Genomic DNA, 19972 nt, shown 5'->3' with positions numbered 1-19972 from the left:
GGTAAGTTATCGATATAAGATACTTCGACTTCAGCTACGTTATTCACGTAGCTGAAGTTGCGTATCTTATATCGATTTTTCCCCTTAGTGTAGACCAGCCCTAAGCTTGATAAGTTTATGGAGGGAATGGTTTGATAGGATAACGTGATTTAGTCAATAGGTCAATCACGTGCGACCACTGGTAATTAGTACCGAGGGTCAATGTTGGGATATTGAAAGTTTTTTTCCTGAGTGTCTGGCTGGAGAGTCTTGCCCGCATGCTCGGGGTTCAGCTGATCGCCATATTTGGGGTCGGGAAGGAATTTTCCTCCAGGGTAGATTGGCAGTGGCCCTGGAGGTTTTTCGCCTTCCTCCGCAGCATGGGGCAGGGGTCACTTGCTGGAGGATTATCTGCTACTTGAAGTCTTTAAATCAGGATTTGGGGACTTCAACAGCTGAGTCAAGGGAGAGAATTATTTCAGGAGTGGGTGGGTCAGCTTTTGTGGCCTGCATCTTGCGGGAGGTCAGACTAGATGACCATAATGGTCCCTTCTGATCTTAAGTTCTATGATTCTATGATCTTAAGCATCCCCTCTTACCAGAAAGCTGAATTAAGAGAGATGGAGAGTAAAACAGTGAACTCCCACCACAGACACTCATGTAAAGGAATCTGAAGTAGGCAGGGTATCAAGCCCTCCCTTCCCCCCCCCTCCCCCCCGGAGCTCCTGGCAGAGAGCTGAAGACCTACATAGGGCAGTGTGTGCTTCTTGCCGAGCAAGCATGCAGATGGCCCCCAATCCAGACTGTGATTCTCTGATCCAGGACTTTCTAAAATTGCTGTTCCAATATTTAACGCTGAATTCAAATCTACATGTAAGTGTTGCAGCAAGTGAAGTAATTTAAAATGTACCAGTGGGAAGAATCCTGGAAAATTTCCATGAAATGTGTTACAATTGGCAATCTCTGCTCATATGAGCACCTGTCCCAAGCTATCCTGTTCACCAGTCCTAACTAATACTTTCTGATTGCCACCATATGCTGCCAGGGTTTGCATGTGCACAGGATACAGTTATTCTCTTAGAAAAACAATTTGGTAATATAACATTCCTTTGGCTGGTTGATGCTGTAAATCTTTGATCGCTGATGTGCAGATAACAGCTTGGTCTATTACATCAGTGTGACTGTAAACTAAAAAATTGACCTCTTTATTATGGAATATTTTCATATGCACACTAGTTACTCTTCTGATTTTAAAAAATAAACATATAGCTTCTAAAATAGTGAAATACATTGGTTCTCATGATAGATTAACTGAGTAACTTACATGTTGAAAAAAAGTTTAATTTTAAGAAGTATAAAAGCATCCTTTGACCTGCCTAATTCATCCCAGAGTGAATTTTTATAGCTGTGTATTAAACTTGAAAGTGTGTTATGGATATTTTTCATACTCTGAAATTATTCTGGCTTGCAATTAAGTGCTGATGGGTAAATGTTTTGGTGTAATGATTAATAAAATGAGTAGTTTTGACCCATTGTATATAATATGATACTTCATAGAAAATTAGCTTCTATATCTGCCCTTGAATCTAAAAATATTAATTTTTCTATTAAAACCAGCATTCTGAGTTTTTTAATATTTTTTTTTAATTTTTATGGTTTTTATGAGTGATGTTTGGCACCTAGTCGACTATGGGAATGTACAGCATTAGCTTTCCCTTGCAGCATAAGTGCTCTAGTTTTTTGACATTTTAGTACCTCTTCTTTTCCAGAAGTGGATCTCTCTTCACTGGTAGCTCTTATGCTATGCTTGTGTGCTGGAGAAGCCTATCTATTGGCAAATAAATTGAGTGCCAGATACGTTTTGCTGGGGGGGATATATACTGCTAGTCTAGTAGCATACCTCACAACCTAGCAATCCACACACACTCACTCTCTCTCTCTCTCTCTCTCTCTCTCTCTCACATGGAAACTACGCTATCCTAGGCATGATAATATAGCAATATACTTTCAAAAAAACAAGCTGTTCATTTTCTTCTGTTAACCCTTTCTGGTTGGTTGAGATATTTAGAGGGTTAAATCCTGGCACCACCAGCAAGGCTGCGTGGGCTTCAGTCAGGCCAGGATTTCACCCCAGTGTCTTTTATACTTGCAGAATTCTAATTCTTAATATGTTCATTGACAGTTGGGAAAAATGTAGCAATCAATCTAAGTTGGCAGGCTGTGGAAAGTGATAGTCATGTACACTACCAGTTCCAGGGAATGGAGCCAGTGATGAAGGTCAACAATGAAACCACAGCTTGTGTTGTTCTGCTGTCTGTGGACAGGATGTCTGGGGCTGCATTAACAGATGGGAGAACTTTCCTCTCTCCTGCTGGGTTTGATAGTTACCAACATGCACATCTAATTCAAGATGTGCTAACAAATGTCATCTGAAACTAAGGGACTTATCCCTTTCCCATACCACCAATATACTATTTATTTAAATTCTGTTTCAGAACGATTATTTTTTTGAGGTAGAACTTGCAGGAACCTGATTATCTGCTCCAGTAAGGTAATACAGTGTAGTTAGCAATGCCAAACTTGCTTGTAGGATTCTCTTATGATGAGAGTGCCTAAAATTGCATGTTTCAGGGGAAAACTCCTGCCCATCCTTATACTGATCACAAAAGGTTTATTGTTTCTGATAAACTCATGTAGCTTAATACATGATTAATGTTCTGTACAGTTAGTTGAGAGGTTTTGTTTTATTTCTGTCCTGATGCTAGATTATTAAGTGTAAAATGAGACCTGACCAACACTGGATTAAATTCTATGATTGGGATTCAGTGGTAATTATTATTTTGCCCTGGCTTGGTACCAAAAAACCTAATTTACATGAGTTGCCCTAAATTTAAATATAAAATAACCACCCTGAAGGGTGGGGAGGAACTGCATAATGGTGAAGTGATTGGATAATAACTGCTAAGCATGGTCGCACATCTGTGAATACTAACATTATGTTGAACTGTAATGGTCTCATCCCTAACTTGAAAATATAAATGATTTCTTAGTCCTACTTTGTAGCCTTGAGAAATAACTTGCTCTTAATTTTAGCAGTTGGCTCAACAGTCTGACATGCTGTTTACTTCCTAATTGGTGCCTAACAAGCAGTCCCTCACTCCTCTCACAACTGTAGGTCTGGACTTTTTCTGCTTCAAGCAAAGCATATCCCCAAGTTGCACTAAAGCTGCTTTGCAAAATTCTCAGGAAAACTTACCAACCTCTGCAAAGATGTGTTCAGAAGCTACTGATGAAGTAGATATTTTGGGTCGGGGGAAGAGGATATAATAGATTCTATCATGCAAAACTTTGTTTGCCCAGGATTTGTAAGTCTGCCTTGCTGATTTCCTTTTCTCCTCTGAAAACCTTCTAGAACATGCAGCTGTGAATTTCCTTCACAGTTGGTTTGTGGCCAGCATGTCATTATCTGGCATGTTCCTGTGCAAGGTCCCAGGCATGGAAAGCTTTATCCATCAAACAAATAATTATTTAGGAAGCTGGGAGAGTGAAAACTGAGGTCAAAGCCAAACTGTTTTGCAATCTTAAACATAGCATTCGCTAAGTATTTATTATCTTCAAACCTTTCTGAAGCAGCAGCAGTATGCATTTCTGTTGTGGTCAAGGGGAAAAAAACAAACCTTTACCTGTAAAACTCCTAAAAGTTGGTTTTCTTCAAGTAGTGTCCCTATGGGTGCTCCACTTCAGATGCCCATGCTTCTCTCTCACCTTGGATCAAAGCTTTCTAGCTAGCACTGCTCATTCACCCCACACACGCACCCCATACCTCCCCGTGGCAGACACCAAGGCTCTATAGCAGGGGTGGGCAAAATTTGTGGCCTGAGGGCCACATCTGGGAATAGAAATTGTATGAAGGGCCATGAATGCTCACAAAGTTGGGGTTGGGTTGGGGGTGTGGGCTCTTGGTGGTGGGGCCAGAAATGAGGAGTTCAGGGTGTGGGAGGGGGCTCCAGGCTGGGGCAGAGGGTAGGGGTGCAGCAAGGGGTGCAGGCTGCGGCTGGAGATGTGGGCTCTGGGGTGGGGCTGGAGATGAGAGGTTTGGGGTGCAGGAGAGTGCTCTGGGCTACGATCAAGGGGTTTGGAGGTCAGGAGGGGGATCAGGGCTGGGCTGGGGAGTTGGGGCATGGAGAAAGGCTTGGGTGCCGACTCTGAGCAGCGCTTACCTCAAGTGGCTCCCGGAAGCAGCAGCATGTCCCTTCTCCAGCTCCTAGGCAGAGGTGTCGCCAGACAGCTGTGCATGCTGCCCCATCTGCAGGCACCGCCCCTGCAGCTCGCACTGGAGGTGGCCATTGGAGCGTGTAGGAGCCAGAGTGGGGCAATGCCACAGTTTCTGGGAGCTGTATGATGCAGCCCCCGACCCTGCGCCTCGGCTGGAGCCCTGGAGCGGGGCCTTGCTGCAGTTTCTGGGAGCCATGGGGTGCTTCCCCGGACCCTGCGCCCCAGCTGGAGCGGGGCAAGCCTCAGACCCCACTCCCTAGCGTGAGCTCACTGGCCATAGTTTGCCCATCGCTGCTTTATAGGGATGTGTGGGCGAACCACCCTCCATTCCTTCCCTGCTGCCTTGGCTCAAGACAGAATACAGGCGTATCTGCCAAAAACATACTCGACTTTTCTCTTGATCTTGTTTTCTGTCAAAAACAGAGCAGAACATTAGTCTCTGAGTGCTCCTTAGGGAGTTGGCCCTCGCACCGGCCTCAGATGACCAGATCAAACTCTGCTCCTAGCACCGCGGCCTTAGTACTGGCTAAAAAGCAAGAAAGAAGGGTCAGGAGGGGACCATTTCCTATGTCCCGTAAAGGGAAGGAGAGAGCTAGAGGCGAGCAAAGACCCGTGAGGGGCAGCTCTTCCCCTCCAAGGCCCGTCTGCCCTCCACCCTGGGGAGTGGCAGAGGCACGTGGCACCTGGCAGTGCCATCCATGCTCCCTGCCCGTGCTGCCCACGCCACCCATGGAGGTGCCCCATTCGAGGAGTAAACCTGCCTTGGGAGCCTTTCAATGGTCCCCATCAGTGTGGCACTGCTCCTCGCCGCAGGGAGTGCCCTGTCAGCGCTCGTCTGAACAGTGTTACCAGTCCCCGGATGCGGGTCGGCTTGCCTGCAGAGTTCCTGGTGTCAGTCCCCAGATTCTAGGCAGCATTCCTCGGGCTCTAGGTGTCAATTACCAGCAGTCTGGCACAGACCCACTGTGCTGCGGCACCAGTCCCCACAGCCCTGGTGCCTGGAGCACCCGAGTCTCTCTCCCAGCTCATAGCACCGCTCCGGAGGGTCAAGACGCCAGTCCCTGAAGCCCCGTTGCCGGATCGCCAGTACGGTTCACCGTAGGTGCATTGACGGTCTCCAACATGTTGGTCTTCTCGCTCCCGTTTCCACTCCCGGTCTACGGAACAGCACCGCTCGTAAGGCATAGATCATCGGGGTACTGTTGCCGATCTGCCAAATACCACTGCCAGTCACTGGGATCGCGGCACCGAGAGCCATCTCCCTGTACAGGTCCTCAACGGAGGTCCAGAGCCAGGTAGACAAGTGGCCTCGGCACCGTCCTGGTCCCCCAGACAAGTCTCCCCCTCCTCTGGCTCAAATAGCAAGGAGGAGACCCTGCCTGCGGGCCAGGGCCACCCATCAGGGGCATCATGGCCCCAGGGCCAGTGGCCGGCCCCTTAGCAACTCTGGAACCCCTGTGGATTTCCCCACCCATTACAGGGGCATAGGTCGGTCTCAGGGGCATCTGACAGATGATCGGTGACAGACAATTGGCAACACTCTCCCACCGCCCCCTCACGAGGTACGGAATCAGAGCAGGTTCCCCAGGGCCAGCCAGCCTCAGCTGAGGCTCCCATAGCAGAAGCGGCAGAGTTTGCAGACCCGCCTGTACCTGCCACCTGATCATCTATCCATCTACCAGTATTTTTTCCAAGAACTCATAGTTCCAGCAGGAATCCTATTTCCCTATGCTGGGCGTTAGAAAGGCCTTAGCTTTCTACCTGGATAGCAATAAATGGTTTAGGAGATATCCTTGATGATTTGTGGATAGATCTGACAGGGCTCCCATTTCTACTAATCCATTTAGACAGTCTTCATTGGGTTGTATCTGTACCTTTTATGAGTCTGCAGGTTCTCAGCCCGCACAGGGTGCAAGTGCATTCAACTTGACATCTACTGCATTTTTGAAGAGTGTCCCAGTATCTGAGATCTCTTCTGTGAGGCACTGGTGAAGTTGGGAGCATCCTGTTCAATAACCTATGCTGGTGAAGGCATAGAAAAGAAATGGGCCAATCACTGAATGGAGATCTGTTCATGGATATTGTCCTAATTGGAGGTTAAATCATAATAGTTTACTCATTTATTTTAATTTTAGGTTTGTATTGAGTCTTTATTGCAATCAAGGATCTATAAACAATATTTCGGTTTACTTGTAACTTTTGTTGAAGCAAATTTCTGTTTAGGTACACCCTATTAGGTCTACATAATGGGGGAAGGAATATTTTACATGCTAATTAAAATGACAAATACAGATTACTGTACTGTGTCAGAAGAAATGCATCATACAATTTGATTTTTTTTCCCATGACTACTTTGCGGTTGAGTCCAGTGGCTGTTTTCTAATGACTGGTTGCATTTTTTTCCAGGTAATTTACTTAAAGAAAACACCAGAAGAAGCATACAGAGCACTTTTATCTGGATCTAATCCACCATATCTTCCATTTAGGTATGTCTGCAAATGAAATATTACTTGGTTGAAATTTTTTTACTTTAGAGCTTGATTTTCTTGAGGCATTTTCAAAGTCCTGAATGTGTGATGTAAAAATCTTTATGGTTATAAAATGATTACTTCCCAAGAAATTCTTCTTTGACTTTTGGAGAAAACATTTGCTCCTGGATAGAATAATAAATCCATATGGATTGAGAGCCGTGTTTAAGACACATTTCCATCTGAGAAAATCACTGCTGATCAGCAACTAATTAAGGCTGACAACACTGTAGCTCAAAATTAATTTATTAGAAAGATTATAACTTGCTGATAACAAAAATTTCATGTCATACACTGAATTTTACAAGTAACAGAAGCCATCTCAATCAGTTTATTCCAGTGAGGCCTGTATAGCTAGACTTCTGAAATAAGTAATTTTATACATGTGTATATTGTCCCCATTTTAAAGGGGACATTTGAAGCTAATTAATGACTGGGTGTGTTTTCCATTTTTTTATGGATAAATTAGATTGATGCATTTTAGGTAAATTTGCATTGAAACTTGCATTTAAAGAGATTTAATCTCTCCTTTGTATACATAACATAGAGCAAGGATTCTCAAACATTTTTATAGTATGGACCACACTTCAGTAGTATTGCATGGACCACCTGCCCTCCCATTTCTGGTCACAACAATCCATAGCAACTCTGGGAGGCTTATGTGCCAGCTGGCTCGAAGAGGCCATTGGGCAGCCTTAGACCTTCTCCTCCTATAGCGAATAGTCCTGGTTCAAGGAGACCTCTCTGCCTCTTCCATGGCAGTGTCGGAGCCATTTTCAGGGCAGATGTATGTGCCTGCAAAAAACCAATAAAGCATGTTGAAAGAGGGGCTGAATTTAGGGCAGCCCAGAGGACTACCTAGTGTACATTGTGGGCTGTGCTAGCTCCTGCAACTGCTCGGTGAAGGAGTATCAAACTGTCATCCCTCTGCTGGTGCCTGCCTGAATCAGGCTCTTGGACAAACAGTTGGGTGAAAGCTAGAATAGCTGGATGTAACAGGCTTTTCTGAGGACCATTGTGGCTACAAAAACCTCTTGCTGATGACTTTGTTGCTAAAAGTACTTGGCATCAGTTCAGTGATCAAAGCTTTATCAGTAGAGCTGTTTTGTTCACACCTTGTGTTTAGACATCTGCCAAAAATATAGAAAGTTTGCTATGCTGCTGGCATCAAAATCCTGCTAAGCTGCCACTGTTTATAAAATAATAAAAAGGCACTCGGTGGCCTGAATAAAGAAATGTACCTTTTACATTGAAATGCCAGTGCTTGGTCATAAAATCCACAGGATCAAAAGTGTAAAATGTGTGGACAGTAGTGTGAGTTTTTGAAAAAGCAGTTGAACTAGTTTGTAGTTAGTCTTAGTAACTGTGTCCCAACTAGTGCATTTTTTCTGGTTCCCGGTCTTTCCCCTCTAGTTTGTGAGTTGGGTAGTGTCTCTCATCTCTTGATGTAGATACTGTTTCTGAGGCTTTAAGGCAGGGGTGAAAGTAACTTAAAGGACTTGCTGGTACTCCAGAGTCGTGCAGAGGGGGAGGGGCCTCAACCGGAAGAGGCATGGCCTCTATCGGAACTGGTGGGGCCTTTAAATCCCAGGGTTTTTAAATCAGGATTTAAAGGGCTCGGGGATTCAGCTGAAGCTAGGAGCCAGGCCCTTTAAATCACCCCCAGAGCTACCAGCTGCAGAGGCTGCTGGGAGTCCTGGGGTTTGGGCAGGGGTGAAAGTAATTTACATTTCTTACCCATATGGTCCAGTCGCAAGCAACCCACCTCTCCTACGTACTTCATGGATCCCTCCCATTGCATGACGTAGATAGAGAAAATAAAAGCTACTGTTACTGCTACCAGTAATTTCTGTAATAAAACTTTACTATTGGAATAAGCCTGAAAAAGTGAAAACTCACTGTCACGTTTTTCTCTGTGTCTTCCCTCCTCCTCCAGCCAGGCTGCGGACACTGGGCTCCATGCTTTCTCCCTGCCTGGCATTGAGCAGCAACTACAGGGGCTTCCCTCTAGCTTGCAGCAGGGAGACTGGCTGAGGGAGGGAGAAGCCTGCCTCCTGCATAACAGTTTAAACTCGCTGTTCCCTGCGCGGTTCAGTAACATTTCAAAGAGGATCTGCAAGCAGTATGGACATCACAACCATAATCCTCTGCTAGGGAGGGAATGGAATAGATTTGAACTTGGAAATGGCTCCTGATTTTGATTGTGTTTTTTGTGTATAGAAGCTCCCCTCATCCCGGGGGCAGAAAAGAACTGTCCCTGCCATGGTGTCACACACCCTTCCCCCCCGCAGAGCCTTGTCGGCAGCCTGGCTGGAGGAGGTGGAGGGAGGAGACGAGAAACCAATGTGACAGTGACTTTTCTCCTTCCACCTGCTTTTATTAGCTCTGGATTTAAGCAGTGGAGCCAAATGCTTGTATTTGTTGTGTATATTAGTATTGGAGACAAGATCCCCTCATCCAGGGGGCAGACAAGGACTGCCCCTGCCATGGTCAAACACACCCCACACGCCCACTCCCACTTGTGAGTGAAATTAACAAGAATGCCAGAAACCACTCCTAACCCTGAGGGCTGAACCACTCAGGGAACAACTGAGTTTAAACTATTCTTATGCAGGGGGCAGGCTTCTCCCTCCCTCAGCCAGTCTCCTTTTCTTACTGGTCCTCCGTACCTGCCCGTACCCGCTTACTTTCACCTCCGCTTTAAGGTGTGGTCACATTCCTGTCCTTGCAATACGTTCTCTGCCTCAGGTAGTACAAAAAAGGCAGCATTCAGCTCTTCTGCCTTTATTGCTTATTTTGAGGGAGTGACAAGTAAAAATCCTTTCTCTTCCTTTTAAGGGACAGAAATTTGGGGAGCTTTGTTTCTTAAATGGTGTCACCCACTGAGCTCATGCTCTCCTTTTCCTTTCCTTTCCCCCATCATGGAGAAGACACAGAGCAAGCCAAAGTTCAGGAGACAGAGAAGGGAGCTCTGCCACAATTGCTCCCAGTCCATGGATTCTTATTTTGCTAGGGAAAGGATTCAGAGCATGGATTTGTTGAGGCCTCAGCCTACCCTGCCCCACACGAGCCAAAGCTTTCGGAGGGTACGTCTACACTACAAGACTATTTCGAATCTACTTAATTCGAATTTGTGGAATCGACCTTATGAAGTCGAATTTGTGTATCCACACTAAATACACTAATTCGACTGTCTGAGTCCACAGTAACGGGGCCAGCGTTGACTTTGGAAGCGGTGCACTGTGGGAAGCTATCCCACAGTTCCCGCACTCCCCGCTGCCCATTGGAATGCTGGGTAGAGCCCCCAATGCCTGCTGGGGGAAAAAATGTGTCGAGGGTGGTTTTGGGTAATTGTCATCATTGAACCGTCAATCACGCCCTCCCTCCCTCCCTCCCTGAAAGCGCCTGCGGGCAATCTGTTCGTGCACTTTTCTGCTCAGTGACAGCGCGGGCGCCACAGCACTTTGAGCACGGATCCCGCTGCAGTTATGGCCGTTGTCAACTCCTCGCACCTTATCGTCCACCTCTTCCACAGTCAGCTGCTGAGAAATAGGGCTACTTTTCAATGGTGCTGCGAGCACTGGTGGACCATGGGGGACGTTTTACCAACATCAACGTCGGGTGGCCAGGCAAAGTTCATGACGTGCTTGTTTTCAGGAACTCTGGTCTGTTTAGACGCCTGCAGGAAGGTAGTTTCTTCCCGGACCACAAAATAAGTCTTGGGGATGTGCAGATGCCTATAGTGATCGTCGGGGACCCAGCCTACCCGCTAATGCCCTGGCTCGTGAAGCTCTGTGCAGGCGCCTTGCACAGCGACAAGGAACTCTTCAAGTACCAGCGAGCAGTGAGCAGCATGACCTGTGACTGTTCAGTTTCTTTACAGAGAAGCTGAACCTGCCCCTGTTTCTTTACCAAGTGACTGTTGACTAGCATCTGCAGTTACATACCCCGCCCACCCCGCTTCCCCAACTTCCAACACACGTTTAAAAATAAAATACATGTTCCACTGTAACTTTACAAAGGTTTCTTTATTGATGACTTTGCGTTACAGGGTTGAAACTGGGACAGGGACTGTGCTGGGTAGGGTGTGCAGTGATGTAAAGACCGCCTGTAAACTCGAGGAATGACAGGCTCCTGCTCCCAGAGCGGTCTGCAGTGCCGGACTGGATGTTTCAACGGAGCCTGCCATCCCTCCTTTTTGGGACTCTGTGTGCGGGGGCTATGTGGCCTTTTGGCGGGGGAGGACGGATACAGATTCCTCTGCTGCGTGGCTCTGTGGTCCAGGACAGGGACCGTTGCATGAGATCTGTAACCCCCCCTCCCCCGCTACAAAGTCACGTACCCCCCCACCCACACAGAACCTGCAAACCACCTCCCATACCGACCAGGGTGCGTACTGACTGCAGTGTGTGTGTGACCTGCTGCTGATCCTGCCCCCATGTCTGTACCCTGGTAAAGGTGATTGTCCTGTCAAATTACCAACCCCCTTCCCCCCCTTCAAACACAGTCTCCTCTAAAAGAACATGACGGAAAAAGTAATTAACAGAAAAGTATTTTTTATTATCAACTAGACAGTTAGGGGATGAAACTGGGATGGGGGCTTGGGTGAGGCGGGAAGGAAAGGACTTTTCAAAATGTAGGGTGTGAGAGCTTTTGGGTACTTGAGCACTCTGCTGGGGTGCAGTGACAGTTTACACGGCCTCTGGCGCCCCTCCTTCTGGTTATTTTGGGTGAGGGGGGTATGGGACTTTTTGGCGGGGGAGGGCGGTTGCAGATACACTGCAGGGGGGCTCTGTCCTCCTGCCGGAGGTCCTGCAGAACATGCACAAGGCGCAGGAGCATGTCCGTTTGCTCTCTCATTAGTCCAAGCAGCGTTTGAGTCGCCTGCTTGTCTTCCTCACGCCACCTCTCCTCCCGTTCGCAGAGTGAGCGCTGGTACAGAGAGAGGGTCTCCCTCCACTGGCTCTGCTGGTCCGCGTCGTCTCGGGAGCACCCCATAAGTTCAGCGAACATCTCGTCCCGTGTCTTTTTATTTCGCCGCCTAATCTTTGCCAGCCTCTGTGAGGGGGATGCTGTGGCGGGTCTGGAGACAGTCCAAGCTGTGTGATGGGAAAAAGGGAGTGAATTCCTTGCCAAGATAAATTTTTGCGAAGAATGAACACAGTCTAATCTGTCTCTGTGAATTCTGGGTTGAGATCCCAGTGCCTGATGGGGCAAAAACCATTTTCGCGGGTGGTTCTGGGTAAATGTCGTCAGTCATCCCTTCCTCCGGGAAAGCTACAGCAGACAATCATTTCAAGCCCGTTTTCCCTGGATTGCCCTGGCAGATGCCACAGCGTGGAAACCATGGAGCCTGTTTTGCCTTTTGTGCCTGTCACCGTATGTGTACTAGATGCCGCTGACAGAGGCGGTTCAGCAGCGCTACACAGCAGCATGCTTTTGCTTTTGCATGACAGCAGAGATGGTTACCAGCCATATTGTACCATCTACCACACCATAAATTGGTAATAAGATGGGCATGGTTAGCAGTCCTTTTGCACTGCACCATTTGCTGCTGTCATAAGTGCCCCTGGCTGCTCTTAGCCAGGGGCGCAAAAGCCAAAATTGGGAATGACTCCCTGAGTCAATCCCTCCTTTTTGGTATCTAAAAATAGAATCAGTCCTGCCTAGAATATGGGCAAGTGTACTAGAGAACCACTGTATCAGAGAACCAGAGAGCACAGCTGCTCTGTGTCAGATCCTGCATAGATTATGAGCTGTATGCTATTCACAGGGGGTGCTCCTGCAACAACCCCACCTGTTCATTCCATTCTTCCCCAGCCTTCCTGGGCTACCATAGCATTGTCCCCCCACTTCTGTGATGAAGTAATAAAGAATGCAGGAATAAGACACAGTGACTTGTTAGTGAGAAATGAGTGGAAGGCAGCCTCCAGCTGCTATGATAGTCCAGATAGGACATTAAGGAGTGTGGAGGAGAGGAGCCCAGCATCCTGCTGCTAGTCCAGGGGCAATTGAATCTTTTCTTTACACATGAAGGGTTGGGGGCTGATGAAGCTCACCCCCTGTGGCGATGATGACGATGGTTATCAGCCATATTGTACCATCTACCAGGAAAAATTAGGGCCAGGCGCCCTTGATCGACCTAACGGATGGTAGTCTGCATGGTTACCAGTCTTTTTGCACTGCCCCATGTGCCAATAAGCTGATGATGACGACGACGGATACCAGTCGTATTGTACCATCAGCCATCCATAGCGTGGGGGGAGCAAGGATGTCGGTGTTGAGTGCTGCACCATCGCATCTATCTGCAGCATTCAGTAAAGATAGGGTGACATGTAAAAGAGTCAAGAGAGGATTGTTTTCCCTTTCACTTCTGGGGGTGGTTGGGGGGGCTGCGTAAATTGCCGAGCTATGCCCTGACCCACCGCGGACACTGTTTTTGACCCTAGAAGCATTTGGAGCTCAGCCAAGAATGCTAATCCTTTTCGGAGACTGCAGGAACTGTGGGATAACTTGCGTCCTCAGTCCCCCCTCCCTCCATGAGCGTCCATTTGATTCTTTGGCTTTCCGTTACGCTCGTCACGCAGCAGCGTGCTGAGTCTCTGCTATGCCGTCTGTCCGGAGATTTTTTAAAAATACTTTGGACCAGGCGTAACATTACAGTAATTCCCCTAATTACATGCAGGAGTCTCCGAGCGAGATCACCCTGAGGACGGTCACTGAAGGAGATAGAGAGCGCATGCTGCGTGAAAGCCAGCACAAACCAGGGCCCTACGCAGCCGTGCTCGGGGAGGCAATGCTCCCTGAGTACCTCATGAAAGCCTGGCGCGGAAAAGTGTGCTACCACGGAGCACCCAATAAGGCAGCTCTCCCCAGGAACCTCCTGCGGAGGCTTTTCGATTACCTCCAGGAGAGGTTCGTGGAGATCTCCCAGGAGGATTTCTGTTCTATCCCCATATATAGAGAGACCTTCTTTTCACATACTTCAGATTCCTGTTATATTAAGAATAAAAGTTTACATGGTTAAAGCACTTACCGACTGCTCCTTCCCCTGATTCAGGATCCGGGTTAATGGCCGGGGAGGGTTGGTAGGGGATCTCTGTGACGGTAATGAAGAGATCCTGGCTGTCGGGGAAACCAGCGTTGTAAGCGCTGTCGCCTGCCTCGTCCTCCAGAAACTCTTCTTCATCTTCCCCGTCCGCGAACATCGCCGAGGAACTGTCCGTCGACACTGTCCCATCGTCAGAGTCCATGGTCACTGGTGGGGCACTGGTGGCAGGCTCCGTAGCGTCCGTTTGCCGCTTTGTTTTTTTGGTAGCCTTGTCTGGGGTCCTTGATTTTCACGCGGCGCTGCGTTGCATCCCGGCTGTATCCTCTGTCTCTCATGGCTTTGGAGACCTTCTCGTAGGTCTTTGCATTCCGTTATTTGGAGCGCAGCTCCGAAAGCACAGACTCCTCGCCCCACACACCGATCAGATCCAAGAGTTCCCGGTCAGTCTATGCTGGGTCCCTCTTTCTATTCAGAGATTACATGAACTCCTCTGCTGGAGAGCTCTGCATCGCTGCCGGTGCTGCTGAGCTCGCCCCGATGTCCAACCACGAAATGAGATTCTAACTGTCCAGACAGGAAAAGGAATTCAAATTTTCCCGGGACTTTTCCTGTGTGGCTGGTCAGAGCATCCGAGCTCGGACTGCTGTCCAGAGCGTCAACAGAGTGGTGCAGTGTGGGATAGCTCCCGGAGCTAGTAAGTTCGATTTGCATCCACACCTAGCCTAATTCGACATAGCCATGTCGAATTTAGCGCTACTCCCCTCGTCGGGGTGGAGTACCGAATTCGAACTAAAGAGCCCTCTAGGTCGAACTAAATGGCTTCCTGGTGTGGACGGGTGCACGGTTATTTCGAATTAACGCTGCTAAATTCGAATTAAAGTCCTAGTGTAGACCAGGCCTTAGAAACAACTTGAGAGTGGTTCAGTCCTTTTCGGTTCTTGCAACTAAGAAAACCAGACCTCCTTCATCTATAAAAGACATCAGTGAGGGAGAAGTATTTTTAAAAAAAAAATTCTCTGAATCCCCCTGAATTCCACCTGGAAAAGAAAAAGCTCAAGGATCATCCCAGATTCTTAAGTGGGTAACTGAATCACTTGGCAAGGAATCAAGCATTCGTTGAGTCTCCTTACTGAGAGGAAGATCCTATGCTCTCTTAGGGATATTTCCCTTCACTTCCTCTCCACTTGTATATTGGATGATGAAGAGATGCTGACTATAAACCAAAATGGAGCACCAGACGAGAAAAGAGGGTGGTCCTACTGGAATGATGACCTCTCCCACTCTTCACAAAAACAAAATAAATACTAAAAACTAAGGGGGGGAAGCCAAGAATTGCACCAGATTGTCCCCTTTCCATAAGTTCTAATACCACCATCAAGGAAAGGGCACTACACCGCTACCTCAATATAATGCCACCCTATATAACACAAATTTGGATATAATGCGGTAAAGCAGTGCTCTGCGGGGGCGGGGCTGCGCATTCTGGTGGATCAAAGCAAGTTCAATATAACACGGTTTCACCTATAACACGGTAAGATTTTTTTGACTCCCAAGGACAGCATTATATCAAGGTAGAGGTGTATTTGCTTCAGGATTTTGAAAACGCTGTGATGGAGAAGCAGGAATATTTCTTCCCAAGGCATGTTTGAATAAGAGTGGATTGATTTTGCTTTTTAATCAAAGTGACTTCAAATGACTTATTGTGTTATGATTTAAGTAAGCAAGCAGGAAACCTTGACTTTTTAGTTACTGTATATACTCGATCATAAGCCGGTTCATTTATAAGCCAACCCCCCCAAGATGGATAAGTAAAAATGGAAATTTTTAATGACCTGTTCATAAGCCGACCCTATAATTCAGGGGTCAGCAAACTTTGGCTCCCAGGCCATCAGGATAAGCCACTGGCGGGCTGAGATGGTTTGTTTACCTTGAGCGCCCGCAGGCACGCTGGTAAACCTAAGTAAACAAAGTGTCACCCGGCCCACCAGCTGCTTACCCTGACGGGCCGGGACTGCAACTGGTGGGGAAATTTTTTGTGGGGAAGCTGGGGGTCAGGGGAGTAATCCCTGTGACCACCCCCGACATGACCCTACCCTAGCCCAAAATGCCCCACACTTTCCCCATCTCATTCCTTCCCACCTTATCTGGGGAGGACCTGGGGAGGATGTTTCTGGCCCGGCTGGAGCTGCTCCGGTAGGCTGGGCAGCGCGGCTGCAGACTGCTCCAGCGGGCCAGACCGGGCGGTGTGGCCACAGCATGTTCCAGCAGGCTGGGTTGGATGGCACAGCCGCAGCGTGCTCTGGCGGGCGGGGCCGAGTGGCACGGCTGCAGCCTGCCAGCCCAAGAGCTGAAGCTGCTTCGTAGGCTGGGGGGAGAGCAGCATGGCCAGAAGCGGAGAGACTCTGGCCCTGCCTCTTCCCTTCAAACATGCCCCTGCTGGCTGTGCTACCTCTCCTTGCTCCCTCTGTTGGGGGGAGGGGCTGTGTCCCACTTCTACCTCTCTATACCCTTTCATAAGCCGACCCCCTTCTCTGGTGCTTCCCTTTTTTACTACAAAAATTTGGCTTATGAACGAGTATATACGATATTTTCCTAAAGAGTGTCATTTTCATTGATTGGTATAACTAATAAAATATCTTGACTTACAACTGCTGAATATAGCCTTTACACTAAACTTAGTATTTCTTTTTGCTATCCAGGAAGATGCACTATACTGATATTCATTTATTTAAGCAATTATATACCTTCACTTGCATTTATTCCGTTTCTTAATTTTTACATTTGTCTGAAATTACATTTATGTACAAGATTTTTTTTTACATGTGATTTCTTTAAGCTGCATTTGGATATAAACTGGAATTCAGTTAAAATGCACACACACTTTTAAAATGTTTTTTATTAGTTAAAACTAAATATGTGAGGTACATGTTTTGCATTTAAAACTGATTCACTAAACAAAGGAAATATCTGTAGTTAGTGAAATTGAACTGATTCTGGTTACCATGTCCTTCAAGTTTTTAGAACTAGTAAACTTTATCCTCTCACACCTTGGTTTATTCATAGTTTAGTAGAGGAAAACAAGCTTTTCTGCTTTTTCAATTCCCAGTTCGCTTCTCAGCAAATGAATGAACTAGTTGATTAAATAGAAACAAAGAAAATATTTGCTTTTCACCTGCAGAAGAGGCTGATTCTGTGAAAAGATGGTTTATCACTTCACCAGCGTCTGAAGCCAAGTCTTAGCCAGTGATTGCCATAAATTCAGTGGTTGAATTTTCTTTTAAACTTGAGCAGCAGCAAATTATTTCAATAGTTTGTGCCTTAACGTAAGTTGTTCTGATTTCAAATTTTATTATACATTTGTTTATTTTTAAAAAGAAAAATATTTTAAGTCTGATTTTCAAATTAAATATCCAATTTCTTATTTTTTTTTAAAAATTTCTCATGTGTGTGGTGTATGGATTTGGTTTGAATCCATATGGAGGAAGGTGGTGCCTACCACTGATATCCAACCTGAGAGAGAGAATGAGCAAGCTAAATCTAAGGATAAATATCTCCTTTGCAAAACTATAAAATAAGTTGCAATTCCCTTGCATTCCTCCTTTTTGAAGAAGTCATTAGGGAGTAGTGGGAAACTCCTGATAAAGGAAAGAGGTTTAATTGTCAGGCGCTGAAATTCTAGAGCATCCTGGAACCTGGACTGTCGTCATAGTCCCCAAGTTGATGCAGTAGTGGCAGAGATATGGTAACCTCTGCAAAAAGAAACCCTTGTGACCCATCCATTCAAACCAAAAACTCTGAAGACAGAAGCATCCTAAAAACTGATGATCCTCAAGACCCATGATGAATTTAACTTACAGAAGCTAGGGATTTTTAGTAGTGTTTGTAACGGATGGCTTCTGTGAGGCTGGCAGTAAGAACCAAGGAGCCAACTCTGTCCTAAGCCTGGACAGCAAATAATTATCCAAAGCAAATCCTCTGATTTCAGGTTCACAGAATTCTGCTCTGGGAGAAATCGGATAAGGTAGTGGCTGAGAGACAAATGAAAGTGCTCACTCAGGAAAATACAAGGAACTATAAGACCCTGATGTAAAGATAGAAGCTCATTTCGTTCCTAACTACAGAAAAAAATACTACTCTTATCCAATGGGTAAGACCTTGATTCAGAATACTAAGGGGAAGTCCACATCCAGGAATGGGACCAACACTTTTTTCTATTCCAAATAATCAGAATGCATTCAGCAGTGCCTACTTCTGTCCAGAAATAAGCTGTTGGGAAGAAGGTTATCCCACTTCTGAAATGTATCTGGTTCCAATCAACTTCAGACAATTGGGTCTGGGAGCTAATGTGTGGCATAGTTATCTTCATAGAACCTCCTGCTCTTCTACATCTCTTCAAACTTAAGATCTCTAGTGGATCATATGTAGTATCAAGATTCCTTGGGGTAGCTCATCCTATCCAAACCTCAACAGGAAAATATGCCTTTTGGTCTGTCCACAATGCTACGAGCTCTTGTAACCCATCCATTTGAATTAATGGCATTTAATTCTCCATTTTAAAATGTATTTATTTTATTTATTTATTTTACAAGAAGACATGCTTCCTGGTCTCACTAGTTTTGGCAAGAAGAGTCTCAAATATCTCTGCTCTTAGAAGACACAAGCCTTAGAATACCATCCATGAGGACAAAGTAGATCTTTGATCACAAAGTCATTTGTAACCAAGATTAAACTCACAAGAAATCATTCTTCTTCAAAACTGCAGCACCAAAGGGAAAAAGCATGGCACATGTCCACTTTGAGAGAGTCAGTAAAAAATACTGTTGTAGAACCAAATCAATTCAAGAAAACATCTCTAGTCATTTCCTTCCTGCTGGGCCTGAAAACATCCATAGCTAGCATACCTAGGTAAATCAAATTTATCAGCTATCATTGAAGTATATCCAGTTATACATAAACTGATTTCAGAAGGGATCAGAGGCAACTCAATACATTTGTGACCTTCTGTGCGACACACTGTCAGTTACCCCAGAGAAAATCTGCATCTACCACTTGATCATCAACTGACAATTTGATAAAGCACTACAGACTTGAACTGCATTCCTCTGCAGAAATATCTTTTGGCATGAAGTTTTCTAAGCAGTGATCCTAAAATAGAAGTATTACTAAATTTAGGGCTGTGGAATCATTTCTTTAATTCATTCTTTCTTATGCCTTACTAAGTTTCCTTATGCTTACTACATCCCAGGTGTCAGAGTGGACAAGAGATATGATCCAGAATGGAAACTCTAGTAACTTTATAGCTTCCCTTAAGGGACAAACAGCTCCTCCAGTAAAAAGGCTTTGGGGAAAGCACATTGCTTTGCCCATGCTAAAAAGTTCTGGTGATCTTTTCTTTGAGAAGCTCTAATACCTTCATCCTTTGCAGCAGGGACTTGAACTTTATATCAGGGATGTGCTGCTTTCTGTTGTTACTGTGAAAAGCCACCCATATTTGGCAAAGTTATAAGCCTTTGAAAAATCACAGGCACATTCTCTCTAGAGACTTGCTAGAGCTTCACAGCTTATTTCCCTGAAGATTCCACCTTGCTGAACAGGATTTTCCCTTCAGTTGTTGCCTTGAGCTGTGTGCACTGGCAATGCTGGGTCAGATGCAGAGGAGACAAGAGAGACCTGCCTAAGGGGGGCGGAGGCAAGGAAAGGGGCTGATTAGAGTCTGAAATGGAGAGGGAAATTGGAGCTGCAAGTTGGGGTCATGGCAAATGGACTGGCAGCTGGAGATGGGGATGGATTGAGAGCCTGGGGAGTGGGACAGGGTAGGGAATGGACACCAAGATCAGACTATCAACAGAGTGGGAGAGACTGGGACTGAATATATATTGCATATATATATTGGGATGGGCAATATTTATACATAAAAAAATAGATCCTGAAGAGGCCATCCTATAGATACCGAGAACACTTCTCTGGGGTGGGGTGGGCTGGGAGAGAAGTCAGTCCCAGAAAGGTTGCCACCAGCTTGTCAGTCTTTGATTTTTTGGCTCATGTTTTTCCCATTCACATTTAATCTCATGGACCAAACTGAACTGCCTGTGTATGTGCAGGAAGAGATACAGTAGAGCTTCACAACTCTGGTGTTCGT

The 19972-nt window shown here is 46.2% G+C and overlaps 1 protein-coding gene across 1 annotated transcript in view; it reads left to right on the top strand.

The window, feature by feature from the left end:
- CDC14A (cell division cycle 14A) overlaps positions 1-19972 on the top strand; it is a 114085-nt gene that overhangs the window by 31257 nt on the left and 62856 nt on the right. The window contains exon 5 of the mRNA XM_045028922.1: positions 6661-6740. Within this exon, the coding sequence (XP_044884857.1) occupies positions 6661-6740 (80 nt within the window). The remainder of the gene's footprint in view (positions 1-6660; positions 6741-19972) is intronic.

This window comes from Mauremys mutica, chromosome 8, assembly GCF_020497125.1.
Source record: "Mauremys mutica isolate MM-2020 ecotype Southern chromosome 8, ASM2049712v1, whole genome shotgun sequence".
Classification (NCBI taxonomy): Eukaryota; Metazoa; Chordata; order Testudines; family Geoemydidae; genus Mauremys; species Mauremys mutica.
The sequence above is the reverse complement of the archived record's forward strand: the minus strand, read 5'-3'. Positions and strand labels throughout refer to the sequence as shown.